Raw genomic sequence first — 20,903 nt, forward strand, 5'->3', positions numbered from 1 at the left:
CTTTTGATTTTTGTTTGTATTAAATTTTTATCATAACATTTATTTAAATTATTGAATGTTTTAAATAATATTTTATTTATTTTTATTAATATTTATAAAAAAAAATGAAAATTTTAAAATTTAAGACCCTCCAAAATTTGGGGCCGTGTGCTGCAGCACGTAAATGCAGACCCGGCTCATATATCCACGTTGATTAAGTTAAAACAAATAGAAGAGTAAGTATTAATAGTTGAAAAACATAAACACTTATGCTTAGCTTAAAAACGGAATTCACAAGAGAAATGATGTTTAATAAATCTATTTATTTATATGAGAAGCAATGTCATGGGAAGTGTGGCAAAGGCGGTAGTGCCAAAGATTATATTTATCAACAGTGTTGGAATTACAATTAATATGAAAAGCATGGGTGGAGTCATGGCTTCGATGGGAGAAGCCGAAGTAAAGTAATAGAGACAATGGTGTGGATTAACTACACCAATCATCCTCATGATAAGGTTCCTCTGTATAGTGCAAGAATTAGCATTAAAATTAATTGTAGAGTCTAAGGATTTTGTTAGCCTAAGAACATATATTAGGTTGGTGAAAAATTAGGAACATAGGGAACCATTAGAGAGGTAAAAATATTATTTAAAAATGATAGTGATGGATTCACAGGTGGAAATAGTGGCACCATTGAGAAGTTTAACAAGGACAAGAGGGATGTTATCAATACGATGAAAAAGAAATATGGAGTAGGAAGAATACATGTAGTATTATTGATTGTAGACCAGAAGTGTTTAATATTGGCAAATGTAGAGGGATCAGAATGTTAAAGTTGAGTAAGGATGGATTTATGTTGATTTATTGTAAAAGGAGGAACACCTGGAAATACTCTAAATTTTATATTAAGTTTTTCATTCGCATCAGCATAGTATATTCGATTCATTTTATAATGTATTCTTTCAGTCAAAAGTATTCATCAGAGTTTAAATGAAAAGTCAGGAGTGCTGCCATTTTATCTGATTTTGATGACATTCATTCCGTCATATGTTGATAAAAAAGTCAAAAGATTCGATTTCTCAATCTCAGTGCATCATTCATTCAGTTGCATCTTGTTTCAGAGGTTCAGAGGGTGACAATCAAGAGTATAATCGTCATCTAAATCTTCATAGGGGTTTAATTATAATGGAGAATCAGAAGTAAGTGGTCCAAGAGCGTTTCATTTGCCTTTGATCGTCTATTCACGATCATTCGATCAATAAATTAATGATTTCACAGGACGTCGTATTTTCTACTCATCATAACATGCATTTCATTTCGTTTAATGTTTAAAATATCATTCAAAATAATTTCTCTGATCTACATACAAACCGTTTGAATCAATTTTCAAACGTAGGTCAAATTAGCAAGCGAAAATTTTCAAAATTGAGCGCAGACGTCAGTATTCTTGATTTACGGTTCACATAGTTTAATTTGGTGTGCTCGTTTTAATTTTTCAACTACTTTTTCGATCGTATTTTAATCAGTTCGAGGTTTTAACCAATCAATTTTTATTTAAAAATCTAATCAGAACCTGTATGTTTTCGAGAAATTATTTTGCGATTATCGTTTTCATGCATTCGATTTATTTTAGGGGAATTTTTGCGCCCGATTTTTATTTGATTTTTGTCCATTTATTTTTGTTTTTTTGTCAAACTAATCGGAAGATTTATTTAGAATTATCGATATTTTCGATTCGATTTTAATTTATGTTTATTTATTTTTAATTTAATTAGTAAAAATAAAATAGTTAATTTAAAATAAAATTAAGGGACCAATCATCTTGGGACACTTGTCTTTGTTTTATTTGCAAAATTAAATTATATTTAAGCCATTAAAAGAAGAACACGTGGCTTTGGCTTAGATTTTTTTTTTTTTTTTTCGAACACACTTAAAAAAAACTCTCTCCTATCTCATAACACAACTCTCGCGTCCAAATGGATGGAAAGGAAAAGTTGAAGGGAGTGACAAATTTCTTTCTTCTTCTTGAAGATACACAAACCACATCTTTCTCCCTTGCTTTGGTTTGGTTCATTTTTTCTCTCTCTAACATCAAAATAGAAAAACCACTTTTCTCTTCATCATATCATCATATTACCACTTCATCAGAATTTCACTCATCACCATAAGACAACCTTGAAGCAACATTTACCACATCAACTCCATTCCACAACCGTGTTTTCCATCCTTTGATTCACACAACCTACAACCATCATCATCTCTTCATAAACCAACTTAACACCAACTCTCATCTCCTTTTCTGCAAATCGAAAACAACATTCATACCACTCATTATCATCATCCCTGTTTCACTTGCTTCGACACCCTCAACCTCACCACCATCAACAAATTTGCAAAACACAAAGACCTCTCACCGCCGGCTAAACAACTGCGCGCCACCGGCATCCATAAACCTCTATCACGTCGCCGAAACCGCATCCAAAATAAACATCAAACTTCCTCCGCCGTTCCGCCGCCACACAACAACCTCACCTCCCATCCCCTTCTCTTCCTTCTATTGAAATCTCTCCCATCTTCTCTCTTTCATTTGAACCAAACAGACCCTAATAAGACCTATAAAATAACTCAAATATGGATTGCACTTTTAGTGCTCTAAGCATCCACATCGATGCTTTGTCACAGTGGTTTCACATTCATCAATGCAATTCTATCAGATTAGTATGGATATTCATTCTCACATTAAAAAAGTGGTAATTAATTGCAGCGTTCCTTTCTGTTACCATTCTCCACAGTGTAGTTTTGTATTAAAATATTAATATTTATGACACTTATATTATGAAAAGTGAGTATTATTAATCATTTTAATATTGCAACGTCTACTTTCAACTTTTAACGGTAACAAATACTTTTAGTTGTCCTTATTATTTCATAAATGGTATTTCAACACCATACGCCTACACCATAAATAATATCTTTTTAATTTTTTATTATTAAATTCTCTCTTTTACTATATTTATATGTATTTTTATTTATATTTTAATAGATATTAATGTATTTGAAATATTATAATAATAAATATTTTTTTATAAAAATATAAAACTATTATTATTATTTTTAAAATTAATATAATTAATCAATTTTATATTTTTATTAACCAATATCTTATATTTTATTAACCAATTTTATTTTATTATAAAAAAATATTTTTAATATCTGAATGTTTATTAACCACTCTCATCACTCCATTGACCAACTTTTTATATTTTATTAATCAATTTTATTTTACACTAAACATTATTTTAAATAGTTGGGTGTTAATTAACCAGTTTCATTGCTTCATTAACCAATTTTTTCTATCTTATTAACCAACTTTGTTTCCCTATTTAAAATTATTGTTCACGAATACTAGTCACAAATTACTGTTTACGACACTGTTCATGGTACTCTTTATAAAATATATATTTTTATTAAAAAAACACAATTCACCGTATAAATATAGTGAATAGTACTATACGGTGTAAGTATTGGTGTATAAAATGGGTGTAGAAATATCATTGCTGTTATTATTTCAATATTCATGCTTCAACGGTAACAAATATTACAGTTCAGCTTTTTTTTATAAACTAATCATTTACTTATAGTATAAATAAATATGAACCAAGTCATTCATAAAAGATACTTTTCATCCATATTTACTCCAAATTGAAATAATTTATTTATCTCTTTCGAATTGTTTTTTCTATTTATTTTAGTTTTTAATGAATCCCAACCAAAATAATTCTTGATCCAATTTTATATAAAATGGTGACAATTATCCTTCTATTCCAACTTAACAAAACAACGCATATTTTGGAAATGCAAATCAACATCCAAATCAATATCATAATCAAAATTTTCAAAATTCATTTTTTTTCGAATACACAAAATATTCCACATTTCGGAAATTACATATCATACACCACTTTATTCATATCAACATCAACAATTTTCATCTCAATCACCAAATCCCACCATGTCTCATTGAGTTCAAATAGTTGGTAGTGACATTCAATTTAATGATAACGAGTTTGAAATACCACAACTTTCCACTCAAGGTGGGTTGGAAACTATTAACCTTGGTGAAGAAATTGGATATGACCAAAAACAAGATTCCAACCAAAGGAGGATGAAGTTCTCATTCAATCACGGCTCAATATTTCATGGGATTCAATTGTTAGAGTTGATAAAAAAAGGAGATTGTTTTTAGAAGCAGATTTGTGACGCTTATAACAAACATCTCGACAAGAATTATCAAAAGAGAAATGTGATTGCACTAAAAGGTCGTTGGCACAAAAATATTAATCCATTTATTCAAAATTTTGGTGGGTGCTACAAAGTAGCTTTGGCTGCAAAGAAAAGTGGGAGCTATAAGTAAAACATCATTTCAACGTCACATTATATCTATTATCAAGATGAACATGAAAATTCACATTAAATGAGACATTGAGATTATTGAAAGATGAAGCACGACACCAAAATGCATAAACATTTATTCCTTTGCATCGTTGAAGCTCTTGGTCAACATGATGAGTATTTTCGACTTAGGGTTGATGCAACTGGTAGAGCAAGTCTTTTACCGTTATAAAAGTACATTATAGTTATTCGTATGTTGACATATTGAGAATTTGTTGATAGTGTGGATGACTATTTGAGAATTCGTGAAACCACGATGCTAAAATATGTTAATATGTTTACAAGGGGTGTAGTCAGTGTATTTGGGACACAATATCTGCAAAAGTCAAATGGGAGAGGCACATGACTTTTCAGATATGTTAGGGAGCATTGACTGTATGCATTGAGAATGGAAAAATTGCCATGTCGTATTGAAAGGGAAATATGTTCGAGGTGATCACGGTAAACCTACTGTTATGCTTGAAGTAGTTGCTTCACAAGACTTATGGATTTGACACGCATTTTTTGGGGTAGCGGGTTCAAACAATGATATCAATGTGCTAAATCAATCTGATGTCTTCAACGATGTTATGAAAGAGCGAGCTCCTGAGGTCCATTATTTAGTCAATCGTACTGAGTACAACATGAGTTATTATCTATCAGATGAAATTATCTTGAATGAGCCATATTTGTGAAAAGCATCAGAATACCACAAGGGGATAAGAGAAAATTGGTTTCCCAACATCAAGCAGGCACAAGAAAGGATATCAAACGAGTATTTAGAGTTCTCCAATCCCGATTTTCAATGATACGTAACTCATCCCGATCTTGGCACTTGGATGCACTAAAGCGTATAATGGATACATGCATCATATTGCATAACATGTTCGCGACGTATAATGATTTTCAGGAGTTCCTACGTATAAGACATCATGTTCGCGACAAGGAAATTCATTGACACATTCAACAAGACTTGATAGAACATATATGAAAACATGTTGGGTATGAGAATAATCACAACTAAGAATTATTTTAAACATTTCGTACATTTTTTGTTAGTAATTTATTTTAACGAATTTTTTTAATTTTTTTTTATAATTTATTGGTGTTAGATAGTGTATTATTTAATATTTTAATTTATTTATTTTAATTAAATATTGATATATTAATGTGAAATTTGGAACATATTAATATGAGATTAGTAGAACCTATTTTAAAATATTAGATGAGTGGTATAAATATTTAGAAAATATAATTGAATTGTTTAAATAATTAAGAAATGTAATGGAATATATTATATTTAATGGGACCCATTTATACCACCCAAATTAGTGGTATGGATGTGGATGCTCTAGGTTCACGCGTGGCATTAACACCGTTTCGTCCGCCGGCGCTAGGGTTCAGAGTCAATAATGGCCGATACACGCCCGACGCCGACGGAAAGCGTAACACCCTCAACTGCATCGGCGTACCTTAACCCTTCCTACTGGTAAGTAGTAATCAAAGCTTCTTAGCATCTTCATTGATACTTTTTTCTTCTGAATTTCTGAGAATTTGATGCTTCTATTTGTCTTAGGGATGAGAGATTCTCGAAGGAGGAGAAATATGAGTGGTTCAAGGATTATTCCCATTTTCGTCACATCATTCAACCCCATCTCACACCCAATTCCTCTGTACTGGAGCTTGGTTGTGGAAACTCACAAATGTGTGATGGTTTGTATAAAGATGGAACAACCAACATAACTTGCATTGACCTTTCACATGTTGCGGTCAACAACATGCGAAACCGTTTACTTTCTCAGGGATTCAAAGGTTCATTTTAACTTTAAATTAATTACTCATTATTGAAATTCATTTTTTTGTCAATATAATATATACTTCACTGGATACCCAAGAGCACTAGTTAGACATCTCTTATAGTTTAACGAGAGCTGGGTTCAAACTCAGTCCTGGACATGCGGCACATTCTCCTGATGGAGAGCTTTGCTGCTTATTGTGGTCCCAGTTGCGTGCCGAGGATATCAGGTTATAAAAAGTGCTATTAGCCCCGATATTCGAGTAGGGAACACCAACACATGAGATTACATTCAATCACTTCTATTTACTCAAATTATTCCCTATGTCTATATGCCAGTGTTGGACGTGTGAATAAAGTGTTTGATGTTGTGTCTATGAAAGTACTTCCTATGTGCTATATAGCAAAGTATCATAGTTGGCTATAGGAGCTTCACCGTTAATACATAGATTCTTAAATCCAAAAATAGAAAATGAAAATATCATCTTCTTTGCAAGGTTGGAAAAGTGTATATTTAAGTTTTTTCCACAACCTTGGTGTAATTGGTATTTTGGTAGATATGAATTATTGATTTGTTTGGTATATGATTTTTTCGTTGACTTACTGTCAATATCAACTTTTTTCAAGATTTGATTATATTTTGTTCATTTGTTTGTGTGGATTTCTTGATTTTTCATGTGTTTGCATTTGTGATTATTAGACATAAAAGTGATGCAAGCTGATATGCTAGAGCTACCTTTTGACGATGAATGTTTTGATTTGGTTATCGAGAAAGGAACTATGGTAAATTAGATGATTTTTCCTTTCACCTATAACGAAATTTTGGCTCGACACTTTAAACTAATTGTTATGATTCCTACATCTTCTAAGCTTGGGCGTTAAATGTGAATATGTTAACTTTGGTTTTGAAGGATGTATTGTTCGTGGATAGCGGTGACCCATGGAATCCAAAGCCGGAAACGATGTCCAAGGTGATGTCCACATTGAAAGGTGTTCACAGGGTTTTGAAAGAAGATGGCATATTTATCTCAATAACTTTTGGCCAGGTTTGAAGAATGAACTGTTGGTCCTTGTGTCTTTTGTTGGGTCCTGCCTTTATTCTAATCTGCTTCAAAATTCATGCCAGCCACATTTCAGGCGCCCTATATTTAATGCACCAGATTTCACCTGGTCTGTTGAGTGGACTACTTTTGGTGAAACCTTTCACTATTTTGTCTATGTTCTAAAGAAGGTTAGTCATCCATCTAGCCTTATTTTTCATTGTCTTTGATACTAAAAACAATTGTCTGTTTGTTGCTATATTATTAAGGTACTGCATCCAAGGCTTGAACAAACTCCCCAGATATCACGTTATAAAATGATAAATATTAAATACTATCACCAGTTTTGTACTTCTATGACAGTTTGATGTCAAATTAAAGACTAATTTGTTCGCAAAATATCTCGTTGACGGACCAATTTGATGTTGCTCTTGTATATTTTTCACAAACTTATTGGATTTATAAACAGAACAATGGAACCAATGTAATTTCGCATATAAGTTTGGAAGTTCTAAATAGACATATACTCTATTTTCTACTATTAAAAAGTAAAATATTTTTGTCATCAAAATAGGCGCGAGAACTGATTTATGCAGTGATGTAGAAAATGGCACTTTATATGTTTCATGATAATTACATAGATTTCATCATGAAAATGACATGAAGTTTATAAGGTCTGCAATTCATATGCATGTGGTTTTACTGTTCTGTATCTCTGTTTTAACTATGATAGGTGAACATTTTTCAGGGACAAAGGTCATCATATGAAGATATACAACCTGTGAAGAGGTTTGAAGTGCCGACTTTTAATCTGCTCCATGAGGAGTTAGAAAGTGAAGATTTTACTTTTCTAATCAATGTTGATGAGTTGAACAGTTAGACAGTATTGTATGAAATTTTGTTACCAATTTTAAATGATCCGTTTACTTTGAAGTAGGAATGCTATTCTCTTAAAAGATTAATGTTGGGCATTATGATGTACCAAAGTAGTAATTCTAGTTCTAGTTTGTTGAAAACTAAGTGAAACAATATTCAAATTTCTTCTATATGGAAAAGCAATTTACGTTTACATTATTGAAAGTATACTAAATTTATTGTAGGGGAATACTTAATCCATCTTATGGATTACTACCATACGCACGTTAAAATACAATAATACCTCTAAATTTCAGATGATTCAACATTTTTATAATATATTTTGATTGATCTCGAAATTGTCACATCCACTTTGATTTGAACTTTTGTTTTTAATGGAAAAAATATTTCACATAATCCTTAAATTTGCACCTGTCTTCAATTCAAAGTTGTAGAACCAAATCTTTCGTTTGTTGTCAATTGACGGTGAACGGTACTTGAACTTTACAATTTTTTGTTTGTCGGAGTATGATAGAAGATTCTGTAGTATATATTTTAGATCTTCAAGAGGGGTGTACTCGTTGAATTTAAATTCAATTGAGGGTTTCAAGCCATTGAAGTAGACATTTGCGACATGTCGATTGATGTTTATTCTCGTGTAATGTGTTTTGGTATGAAACATGAGACAAATGTCCATACTTATAGTAGTTGTAGAAAAATATGGACCTTTGGAATTCTATCTTATACTCAAAGATGTTCCGAAATGCATCTTTGGGACCACCCTGTTATCTTAATCCGGTGATATATTTTCGAAACCATTCAGAACAAAATGAAATTCTGCTTCAGTCAGAAACAAAGTTTGTATTAAATGCATAATTTTTTTGGCAAACTTTAAAATGTATTGAAATATAAAAATATATATGTTAGACATCGTTAATATTAATACGATACTACATACAATACATTGTTAAATAAAAACTAAAATAAAGCGAAACATTTGTCGCATACTAAATCTATATGTATGGGTGGTACCCCTTTGACTTTTATTTATTTGATTCTCTTTCAATCTCGTTCAATTCGGTGAACTCTTGCATCATTTCCACAAAATGGTCCGGTCAAGTCTCGACTTTTGTTGTTGAATGAGTTGTCTACTCTGGTGATGTAAGTGGTATAAGGCATCCCAATTTCAAATATACTTGAACAAAGTGCCGCAAATTTGAAATCCACCCAACACACATAATACGATCATTTGGATTTTGAGGAGGGACAGTGCACAATGAAAAACATGTTTTCGAAAAATGGAAAACATGTTTTCGAAAAACTGTATCTTGTAAGATCAATACACACTCTTTGATACACACTTTCTATTAGATTACCTATTTCAAGAAAGTGCATGCATTTATCCTCTGGTGTCGGACAACTAATCCAAGGAACAAGATATTCATAAATTGCATCAAAATTTTCTTTTTTTTTCCGTATAGTCATGTGTTTGATTCTTGATGGCCCCTTAACTATTGGATGAGTTGATGACAGGAAAGTGTGTGATTCTCTTCTCCTTTACCGAGCAAATTAGAAACATCTCAAAAACCGTAATTATCGTCACCCTTAACTTTGATGATCTGTTCAATGTATTTGTGCATAAAAATAACATCTCTTCAATGAATAAATTTTTGGTGGAGGCGGTGAAGAAGATGCGATCTCATTTGAATGCAATTTTTTGAGATTTTAGAATTGGAGAATCGGGAAAAAACTTAGCCAACATGTTCAAAATATGAAGGAGATTGTGTCGTTGAATTCTCACTGGGTGTAGGTTTGACCTTCTTATGAGCACATTTTGTTTTTACCAGTTGAGAAGGTGGTTTCAAGTCTGTGGTTTCCAGATAAGAAATCTCCCTCAATTACTCTTTGATGTGGAGTTTCAAGTTGTCATCCGATTTCAAAAATCTCTCTTGTATCACTTCTCATTCGGTCAAGATAGAGATATTCAATTTACCATCTTTCATGACCCCGTCATCATCAAACCCGAGCCTTTTCCAGTGAATGCAAACTTCATCCATTTGTATCAAGCTATTAAGTTTCACCTTCTTAGATATAAGACAAACACAAGGGAGACCATAGGTTTTCATAAGCATGCAACCATACTTTGAGCTATCAGAACCTACATCTTAACTCGTTTGGCTTCATGAAAAATATAATTCAGTCCTGCACGAGATATGTTACCGACCAACTGAGAATAAAGATTATTGTCTTTGAATCTGTGTTCAAACACTATAATATTGCGATCAAATGATGTTTGTATCTTATTATGCCGATTTTAAATCATTTGGTTCATAGAGTCATAATCTCTACACAAACCACCCTTACTATTTCTCAGCCAATTCTTCAGTATTACATGGGTAGACTCAATTCGGTTGGTTGTTGTATTTCCAAAGCGTCTAACTTGATAGATCCAAGCACATATAATTTTTTCCTTCACCTGGTTCAGAATTGTACTTTTAACATATTTCACAAATATGAATATTTCTCACAAACTTTCCTGAAATGTATAACATCATTGACATATAAATCTTTTATAGAATAATTTATTATAACATTCCATGCATCCATTATTCTTTCCACTATCACGCTCACCTTGACCATTTTTCCATCTTCGGCCTTTATCTATTATGCCCTTACCGGGGTTTAACCTGACTTTTCACATTCTTTGTTAAATGATACATAAAAAGTAATACATAAGAAGTAGGAAATACCTTTGCAATCAAGTTCATCAAGGTAGTATAGCGGTCGATAACAATTACTTTTGGCATATCTTCTTGGTCCTTCAACATTTTCCGACACTCCTCTAAAGCCCAAGTAATATTTTTCTCTTTTTCACTCTCTAAAAATGCAAATCCGGCATGATAAGTCTTCTTAGTAGAGGTAACACCAATAATTTACAATAATAAAAGTTTGTACTTGTTGGTTTCATACGTTGAATCAATGATGAGCACAATAGAAAACATGTTGAACAACTTGATGGAATCAGTATGAGTCCAAAATATATCTCTAACGGTTACCCCATCCTCGCACGGGTACCTAGATACATAATTGTTATCATCCAAAAGTTTCAAGAGTTATTGCATTTCAGTTCTATCTCCCCTCAACGCCTTGTCATTTTGGGCATGAATATTGTAGACTTGTCTGATATTTGAGATATTTTTGAGCATTTTACATTTCAAAATTGCAAGTATGTTTTTTGGTTGCACCATATTCACACTACTACAAATAACACATGTCATGTCGGACGCGAAATAGATTCCACCTCGGTTACATTGCCGAGGTAACGAAGGGTGACATGAAAAGTGGAAACTTTAAAATAACTTAGGGGTTAGCTTAAATGGTCATGGGTTCGAACCTAGCAATAAATTTTTTATATTTTCCAAACTAGCACCATATATCTATCGGTTTAATAGAAAAATCGAGAGGAAAGATATATATATATATATATATATATATATATATATATATATATATATATATATATATATACTCATTATATTGTTTACACAAAATATTAATAAATTAATTTGTTTACAAACTACATTGTTTACACAAAATATTAAAGTACAAATGTTGTTCTTCATCGTCATCGCTGTCGTGAAGAATAAATGTTGGATATCTTGGAGAAGAACAAATATTAGGGATCCTCGTTTCATTGATCTTGAGGAAGATTAAATGTACGGTTACATAAATAAAATAAATATTCAGTTAAGAGATTATGTTAGTACATAAATCTTTGAACCAATTTTTCTTCTGCACTTCACATAAATATTTGGCAAAGTAAATACACTCTCACCATCCACATATTAAATAAACCTAAATTTTTTATGCTCTCACAGTCTATCACATGGATACTTTAACTTTGTAAAATCTCATGGTGCTATGATTAAACATAGAGGATTTCACAATAATGTTTGATTTTCTTGTGAACTCACTACTATCAAATTTTAATATTCAGAATGTTTTTATAATTAAGGTTTTAAGTTTCACGAGGATCACTAATGACAGTATCTTGAACGTTGATACTCATTAAATGGATGACAAATATTTGTTTAAGGATGGTCAAGAAACTACATAAACACGCTACATAAAAAAGAATAAAATATATTTCAACCCAAGCGCCACATACCTCTTGGCTTTTGTTAAAAACGAGGGAGAAAAACTTTTCTAATACACAAAATATTAAAATAAATTGTTTAAACAAATCAAAAGTTTTACAATAGATTCTTGAAGAATAATCTATCTTTTCAAATTTCTTGCAATTCATCCCAGAGAGATTTCTTATCTAATCTCTCGGTTATTAAATATAATTGAAGGAAAAGATCATTAATTTAAAAATAAAAATAAAAATAATAAGAAAGGTTCATGAATTGTTGGTAATATGTGGTTTTTCCCCTCGATTATATAAAAATACCGAGGTAATATGTGGTTTTTATATTTAAAAAAAATAAAACGTTGCGCCTTGGAATCATATCACTAGAATAGTAATGATCATTCTTATTCAAAACATAACGTATATTTTGGATTTTCAATGAGGCGTTTGAGCTTCTCTAATTGTTTTAATTCCTCTTTTCCAATTTACTTATACACTACTCAGGTCTCATTTCATTTCCATCTCTTTGTGTCTTCAAATCTAGTATAAAAGTTTTTTCTTTTAATTCAAAAAATGTCTACAAAAACCTTCAACGGAGATGAAAATATTTCGTTCGTTATTAATGAAAAGTTTGTTGGCTTCGATGAGTTGAAAGACAAAGATTTTGATCTAATGAAAACTATTTCCAAACAAAAGTTGAAAGGTTACATTGACATGCTTCATGGACCCATCTACACTAATCTGGTAATAGAATTATGATTAAATGCCTTTGTTAGGCAATCTGGTCAAACAATCCAATCCAATGTATATGACTTTTCTATCACTGTTGCTCCATCACCTATTGCTCAGACAATAAAGTATGAAGAGAAAGGTAGTTGTGTTAAGCATTATAGATTCAACAATGTCTTCTCAATCCATTTTTGCTAGAAGTTTCATAAATTCTCGGTATTGCTTCAAAAACATCCGATTATTTTACAATATTCGATATTTTTTCATATAAACTCAAAAAATCCGGTAATCCTTTGAAAAATATGATAATCTAAAATACTCTTAAAATTCCAAAATTATTAAGTAAGACATAACAATAATAAAATTGCTCATATGTTAGGTCAAATTCTAGGGGTGTCAGGATCAAATCCCGCTCTTTTGGGGTTGATATCAAAGCTCCATAAGCTAAAAATGATTAATTGTTTGTGCCACTTATGCGAGTATAATATCCATGTTGTCTTTATTCTTCAATGAAGGAAGGTGAATTTATCCAACTTGTTGATTGTTAGGGACTTAAGGTTTTACGAAAGATATACTTTGAGTTATACATATAACCATTAACATGTTCAAAGGATGAAGCTTTCACGATTAAAAAACTTTCCTCATTCATGTTCTTTCTTTTGCCGCTTCTTTAGAGTTGTCATCATTTTTATTTGACTTTGAAGCCACAACACTACTCTTAAAGAAGATAAAATGGCACCAAAGATGATAATGAAAAGGGTTAGCCTCCTTGGTTACTTCGACTAAGTCTACTAGAAAAGTTCCTTACAATATCATGGATTACATGAAGGAAATGGTCATTGTGTTTCTAAATCTCAAGTCGTTTGAATGTAAGATAAATATGGGCATTGTTGTTAGATCTTCTTGCTTTATAGCCTAATATACAACTACATTCATGGAGATGAAGGTGATTCCTGGTGTTCAAGTTGTCACAACAAATGCTCTTGCTCACACTTTTTCAATGGTTGTAAATCTTGTTGTGCCTTCGCAAAACTAAATAAGCCAACAATGGATAATGCATTCACCAAGAATTGGTATGGCATCTAAGGTGGAGATGATAATAATCTTCATGACCTCGATAAATGGGCGGAATCCCTTCTTAAGTTCTCCAACGTTGGTGCTTTAACAACTAGGTCAATATATGGTTTTACTCCCAATTGATACAAATCTGGTATAGAGGGAAAATGAAAAAAAGGATGCAGGTTGTTAGGGATCTTAGGTTGTGTCTTACCCTGATTTATTAACTTCTTCGAGGTGCATAGATCATGCACTCACTTCAAGACAACAAATACTCGATAGGGTATGACTTTCTGATGTTGAGAAATGACAAGGAAAACCTTCAAGTTTGGTTTATCAAGTTCTATGACATGGAGAATGATATGAACTACTTAACTTATAATATGAAGGGGTTTAAACTACATAAGCTTAACGTAGATACCACAAATAAGGGCTTGGTGGACACACTAAAAAGATGAAGAAAGTTAGAATCAATGATTAAAGGTTGAAGAATAATTCCGAATAGAATGTTGAGAATATGGGTTTTGAGATCACTAATATTTGACTGAAATTGGAAGAGTTTGAAGCCAAGATAAAAAGGATATGAGTGAAGGTGAAAGAGACAGGTTAGGTAAACTCCATGTTGTTAGATAAGGTTAACGACCGAGAACCGTTAGAGTTCTTTAATTTGTTGTTGATTTTTCTGAAGAGGATACTCAATTATGGTTGGTTGCTACCAATGTTGATTTTTTTTAGGTATGTTTCATTAAAGAAATTAAAGTTGCTTGCTAGTTGAAATCTCGATGAAGATATAGTTTAGGAGAATGGTGAAACCATCATTGAATAAGGATTTATCGGTGGAATTAATGATTAACCTAGGCCGAAAGAATGAGTCAATGTCATGGGGGAGATATATTCTCAACCAACTTATGATGCTATATATGAGGTCTTTGGTGAAATAGTAAACCAACTTGAGTGAGTTAAAATTAGGAGTCTGCTAAGGACTTGTCGAAGAAGATCGATGTCGAGATTAGATCACAAGAGGTTGTTGATGTGGATACTGAGTTTAGGGGTTATTGATGACACCTTTTTTGATGTGATTTTCACACACACACACACACGTGTGTGTGTGTATATATATATATATATATATATATATATATATATATATATATATATATATATATATATATATATATATATATATATATATATATATATATATATATATATATATATATATTATAACGGTCTTATTTGGTATGTGCATATGACCACCAACAAATTGAATGTTTTCTCAACACTATTAATATTTATACAGTTATGTGATTTTATATGTTGCATTTTCGCTTATGAATATGTTTTTTTCTCTTGATTTTGAACACTTTTTTTTCTTTGCTCATTAACACTTATTTGCATAACATATCTTTATTAAAATTATGTTGCACGTCTATTACAATATTAGTCTAATCTATTCATTATTGGTAAATCATATTGTTTTTATCATCAGTGCTTGGCGGATTTGAGAATAATTTGTTAATTAATAGAGACTACTCATGTCTCAGTTGTTAAGAACAATATAGTTGGCAAAAAAGTGCTCCCCAGTTGATTTGTTAACAAGAAGTTATCATATTTCCTTTTTAATTATAAGATTTTTCTTTTCAATTTGGAAAATTTCCCAAGTCTTGGACGAGATAGGGATTAATCACCACTTTTCAAAATTAAAAGGGGTGTACGTCATGTGAATCTTTGTGCTTGCATGTATAATATTTGCAACTATCAGTTAACCTATATAGTTGTGATGATGAAAACTATATGACATGAGGTATTCATATGAAGTGATAATCAAATTTTTATGCTTAAGAGATTAAGATGTCAAAGTTAATCTCTTAAGGACAACACCTTATGTCAAGCGACATTCGGTTTAATCCCTGATGATCCTCAGGTAAGACATCTTTCTAATGATGGTGTCTATCAAGAAGTCTTATCAAGAATTATCATATAGAAGAAGTCAAGTCTCAAATGAAGTGTTGAATCATTCATGTATCAAGCAAGGGATATTGAAGCTTCATAGTTTGTAAAGAGAGGAAGTGTTAAAGCTTGTCTGGTCCGTAGTGATCAAAGTCTTATAAAAGATATTAGATTAATTATTAAATTACTAAGATGATTGACACACTCACATAAAAATGTTTTATCCCCTCTATTTAATAAAGCTCCGCAAAACCCTTATAGGAACAATCAAGGTACTTATGGGATTGATAAAAGGTGTTCCTAAATATTTATGAGGCTCATATACACTATCTAATAGATTAAGGCCCTTATGTAATTTAATTGAGAATGGAATAAAGCTTCCTAATCAATTAAGAACACTCATAATCAATTAGGACACTAGCCATTATAGGGTTTCATTTTTGAGAATTAGGGTTGTTGTTTTTATGAAGCACGTAATCGATTATGAGCATTAAAAAGTCCATGAATAGTTTTCCTTTTTGAGCCAGATTTCTCTCATATAAATAGAGGAGTCCCCTCCCTTTCATAGCACCCCAGAAAATGTATTTTGACATGCTTTTTCACACTTAACTATTTTTCTTTCATTTCACTAAAAATGCCTTAGTGCTTTAAGAGTGAAAAGTATCAGTGAATATTTTCTTGTATATTATGGTGTTGGGGTATTATTTTGATTTGTTTATGAGGAGTTTATCTCATGTGCAATATATTTTGTGAGAAGTCTCTATTTTGTTTGTAAGCTTAGCTAGCAAAAGCTTTCGTTTGATTTGTGAGGTTATGTGTGAACTTTTTTGTTTGGTTTGTGAGATTTTCCTGGTATAAAAGCTCTCATTTGGTTCATAAGTTTTCCCATGAAGTATCTATTTGGTTCGTGAGATTTTCCTTATATAAAAAAACTCTCATTTGATTCAAGTGATTGTCCGTGAAAACCTCAGTTTAGTTCATGAGTTGCGTCAGGAGTAAAATCTTTCATTTGGTTATGAGATTAGCCCAGTATAAAATCTCGTGTTTGGTTTAGAGGATAGCTAGTCTAAAAACTCCAGTCTGTTTGTAAGAAGATTCGTGGGCATAAATCGTGAAAAGCTCACATCTATAATGGAAACTCTAAGAAGAAATTTTTGGAGAAAGGAATAGGCCAAGTGGTTAGGTAAAACCTTTATAAATATCGGGTGCAAACCTCTTATACCTTATCTATTTTTTATTTCTTCTATTTTTTTATTTGTGTTGCGCCTTTGTCTCTTATTCACTATGATTTATCTTAGTTACTTATTATGTTGCTTACTCTGTGTAATTTACAAAATTGTTTTAAAAAATTATTTCATCAAATATTTTTTTATTGGACATTGACTTTCAAAGCTACACAATTCATCCACCATTGTTTTGTGTTTGAAATAACTTGTCCATAGAGTGGCATCAGAGACTAACTTCTGTTATAAGACTAATTGTCTTAGGAGGTAGAATGATAACTGCAAATACTTCTTTTTTTAACGAAGATATTTTCATGAATACACCTTCATTGTTTGATGGTGGAAGGTTTAACTTATGAAAAACTAGAATGGATATTTTTATTAATGCCAGTGATTATGAAATATTGAATTTATTATCAATGGTTCGTTTATTCCTACTTATCGTGTTGATAATAAAGAAAAGTCAAAATTGATTTAAAAGCCAAGTACTTAATCATGAGTGCTATAAGCACCAAATAATACTTCTATGTTTTCAATTTTATTTCAACTAAGGAAATATGAAATACTCTTGAAATGATATATAAAATTTTTCCTAAAATTGATCAAGAGAGAATGAACATACGAAACCAGGACGATGAAACACCAAATGAACATGAAGGTCATCTTTATAGATGGTGCTCAAACATTGGACTCCTAGAAAGTTGTGTTAAAAGTTTTATATATATCATCTTAGATTCAAGAATTGGAGAAAGATATTTGATTCATTCATTGATTCAAAATATATAAATATATTTGTTGAGTTTCAAGAAAAATCTAGAAAAGAGGAAATTATTCAAAAATTCAACGAAGTGATCTAAATGAAAAGCTAGAATGAATATTTTCATGAATACACCTCCATTGTTTGATGATGGAGGGTTTAACTTATGAAAAGCTAGAACGAATATTTTTATTAAAATAAATGATTTTGAAATGTGGAATTTTATTATCTATGATTGGTTTATTCCTACTTATCACGTTGATAATAAACAAAAGTCAAAATTGGTTTAAAAGCCAAGTACTTAATGATGAGTGTTCTAAGCACCAAATAATACTTCTATGTTTTCAATTTTATTTCAACTAAGGAAGTATGAAATACTCTTGAAATTATATAAAGATTTTTCTAAAATTGATCAAGAGAGAATGAACATACGAAACAAGGATGATGAAACACCAAATGAACATGAAGATCATCTTTATAGATGATGCTCAAACATTGGACTCCTAGAAGGTTGTGTTAAAAGTTTTATATTTATCATCTTAGACTCAAGAATTGGAGCAAGAGATTTAATCCATTTTTGTTTCGAAAGATAGAAATATATTTGTTGAGTTTTAGGAAAAATCTAGGAAAGAGGAAATTATTATGAAAAGCTAAAATGAATATTTTCATGAATACACCTTCATTGTTTGATGGTGGAAGGTTTAAATTATGAAAAGCTAGAATGGATAATTTTATTAAAACCAATTATTTTGAAATGTGGAATTTTATTATCAATGGTTCGTTTATTTCTACTTATCGTGTTGATAATAAAGAAAAATTAAATTTGGTTTAAAAGTCAAGTACTTAATGATGAGGGTTATAAGCACCAAATAATACTTCTATGTTTTAAATTTTATTTCAATTAAGGAAGTGAAGTACTCTTGAAATAATATAAAAAGATTCTCCTAAAATTGATCAAGAGAGAATGAACATATGAAATCAAGACGATAAAACACCAAATGAACATGAAGGTCATCCTTATAGGCGATGCTTAAACATTGGACTCTTAGAAGGTTGTGTTAAAAGTTTTATATTTATCATCTTAGATTCAAGAATTGGAGCAAGAGATTTGATCCATTTCTTGATTCAAAAGATATAAATATATTTATTGAATTTCAGAAAAAATCTGGGAAAGAGGAAATTATTCAAAAACTCAACGAAGTGATCTAAATGAAAAGCTAGAATGAATATTTTTATGAATACACCTCAATTGTTTGATGGTGGAAGATTTAACTTAAGAAAATTTAGAATGGATATTTTTATTAAAACCAATGATTTTAAAATTTGGAATTTTATTATCAATGAGTCGTTTATTCCTACTTATCATGTTGATAATAAAGAAAAGTAAAATTTGGTTTAAAAGCCAAGTACTTAATGATGAGTGCTCTAAGCACCAAATAGTACTTCTATGTTTTCAATTTTATTTTAACTAAGAAAGTATGAAATACTCTTGAAATGATATATAGATTTTCCTAAAATTGATCAAGAGGGAATGAACATACGAATCCAAGACGATGAAACACCAAATAAACATGAAGGTCATCTTTATAGATGGTGCTCAAACATTGGACTCTTAGAAGGTTGTGTTAAAAGTTTTATATTTATCATCTTAGATTCAAGAATTGGAGCAAGAGATTTGATCAATTCCTTGATTTAAAAGATAGAAATATATTTGTTGAGTTTCGGGAAAAATAAGTGATCTAAATGTTGAAATATGAAGGAATGGATTCAAGAATATTAGAAGAGAGAACATCATCATCATAAGAAGAAATAAAGGATGAATTAACACCAAAATTTTCATTTTAAAGAATGATCACGATAAACGAACGATCTTCCTTGGAGTCTTCAGTCAGTAGATGATATGAAGAAGCTTCATCTAGTAGAAGAGACGAAAAAGATTTATCAAGTAGAATCTTTGAAAGATCAGAAAGAAGGTTTGGAGATTCGTCACATGAAGATGCTACAACCTCAAGGAAATTATGCATAGATGTGTTCAAAAATATCTCCGACAATACGTCAGAATATTCCAATGAAGTTTCATCCTCTCAAAGAAAGGCAACCTGATAAAGAAGAACATGTGTGCCTCAACTAAAGTAACATCTCTAATATATGATCAAATATTTAACCTAAGTGTTAAGCTTAGTAAAGTTAATGATAAATTAGAAAAGAGCATTGTTGATTTTAAAGAATATATTGAATTTTTAGAAAATAGAAATGAAATTATTTGTGAAGAAATAACTAGCATTAGAAATGAATCTTTAAAATAAGAAAAATGTGAAAAATACGAGTATTTGAAAATTGAAGTAATCAACTTGCATGAAACCATAGAAAAATTTACTAAGAGTAAAGATAAGATAAATTTAATTTTGTCCAATCAAACATCTTCTTACATGTTAAAAATGACTTAAGCTATAAACATAATAGATCATTTAGTAGTATTTATCAAGCTAGGAAGAAATCCTATTGTCCTATCTTTGAGTAATTTTTGTAATAAGCTCGGTAATTTGGAGCCTTATTATTGTGGTAAGTTAAATGATTTAAGATGGTCTAAGCGAAATAAACCTAGACCTTTTAGAACCACCAACACATCAGGACCTAAAAAGATTTGGGTATCAAATGTAAAAATTAACATGTTTTGCGGGAAATTCTTTACGACGTTATATATACTTTAAGTATACAAGTTTAATTTGATGATCTTGTTGGTGTTTAATCAAGATGATGTTGAGGGTCTTTATTAAACGACTTTGATGAACTTAATGATCATGAAATTTCTTTGGAGCTTAAAGGAAATTATTTCGAAGGTTTCACCACTCCTGATGTTTTTGTTGTGCCAACTCTCGTATCCAACCATTTGTAGAGATGGAAAATCAATAGTGTTTGTCGTTCCCTCATAAAGGAAAGATTCTTAAGATATCTT

At 31.0% G+C, this 20,903-nt stretch overlaps 1 protein-coding gene across 1 annotated transcript; it reads left to right on the plus strand.

Moving 5' to 3' along the window:
• The first annotated feature begins 5,700 nt into the window (after positions 1–5,700).
• On the plus strand, positions 5,701–8,314 carry LOC127105711 (uncharacterized). Its single transcript, XM_051042909.1, has 6 exons — positions 5,701–5,899; positions 5,987–6,222; positions 6,906–6,988; positions 7,117–7,251; positions 7,332–7,436; positions 7,994–8,314. Exons 1-6 carry the CDS (start codon positions 5,823–5,825, stop codon positions 8,123–8,125), a joined length of 768 nt encoding a protein of 255 aa, XP_050898866.1. The 5' UTR covers positions 5,701–5,822; the 3' UTR covers positions 8,126–8,314.
• The last annotated feature ends 12,589 nt before the right edge of the window (positions 8,315–20,903 follow it).

This window comes from Lathyrus oleraceus, chromosome 7 (genome assembly GCF_024323335.1).
Source record: "Lathyrus oleraceus cultivar Zhongwan6 chromosome 7, CAAS_Psat_ZW6_1.0, whole genome shotgun sequence".
In the NCBI taxonomy this organism is placed as follows: Eukaryota; Viridiplantae; Streptophyta; class Magnoliopsida; order Fabales; family Fabaceae; genus Lathyrus; species Lathyrus oleraceus.

What these genes read in the sequence shown, in the direction of transcription:
- LOC127105711 (XM_051042909.1), top strand. Translation starts at nt 5,823, where the DNA reads ATGGCCGATACACGCCCGACGCCGACGGAAAGCGTAACACCCTCAACT. An exon ending in TACCTTAACCCTTCCTACTG is followed by an intron (nt 5,900 to 5,986) that starts GTAAGTAGTAAT and finishes TATTTGTCTTAG; the next exon opens with GGATGAGAGATTCTCGAAGG. An exon ending in TTATCGAGAAAGGAACTATG is followed by an intron (nt 6,989 to 7,116) that starts GTAAATTAGATG and finishes TTGGTTTTGAAG; the next exon opens with GATGTATTGTTCGTGGATAG.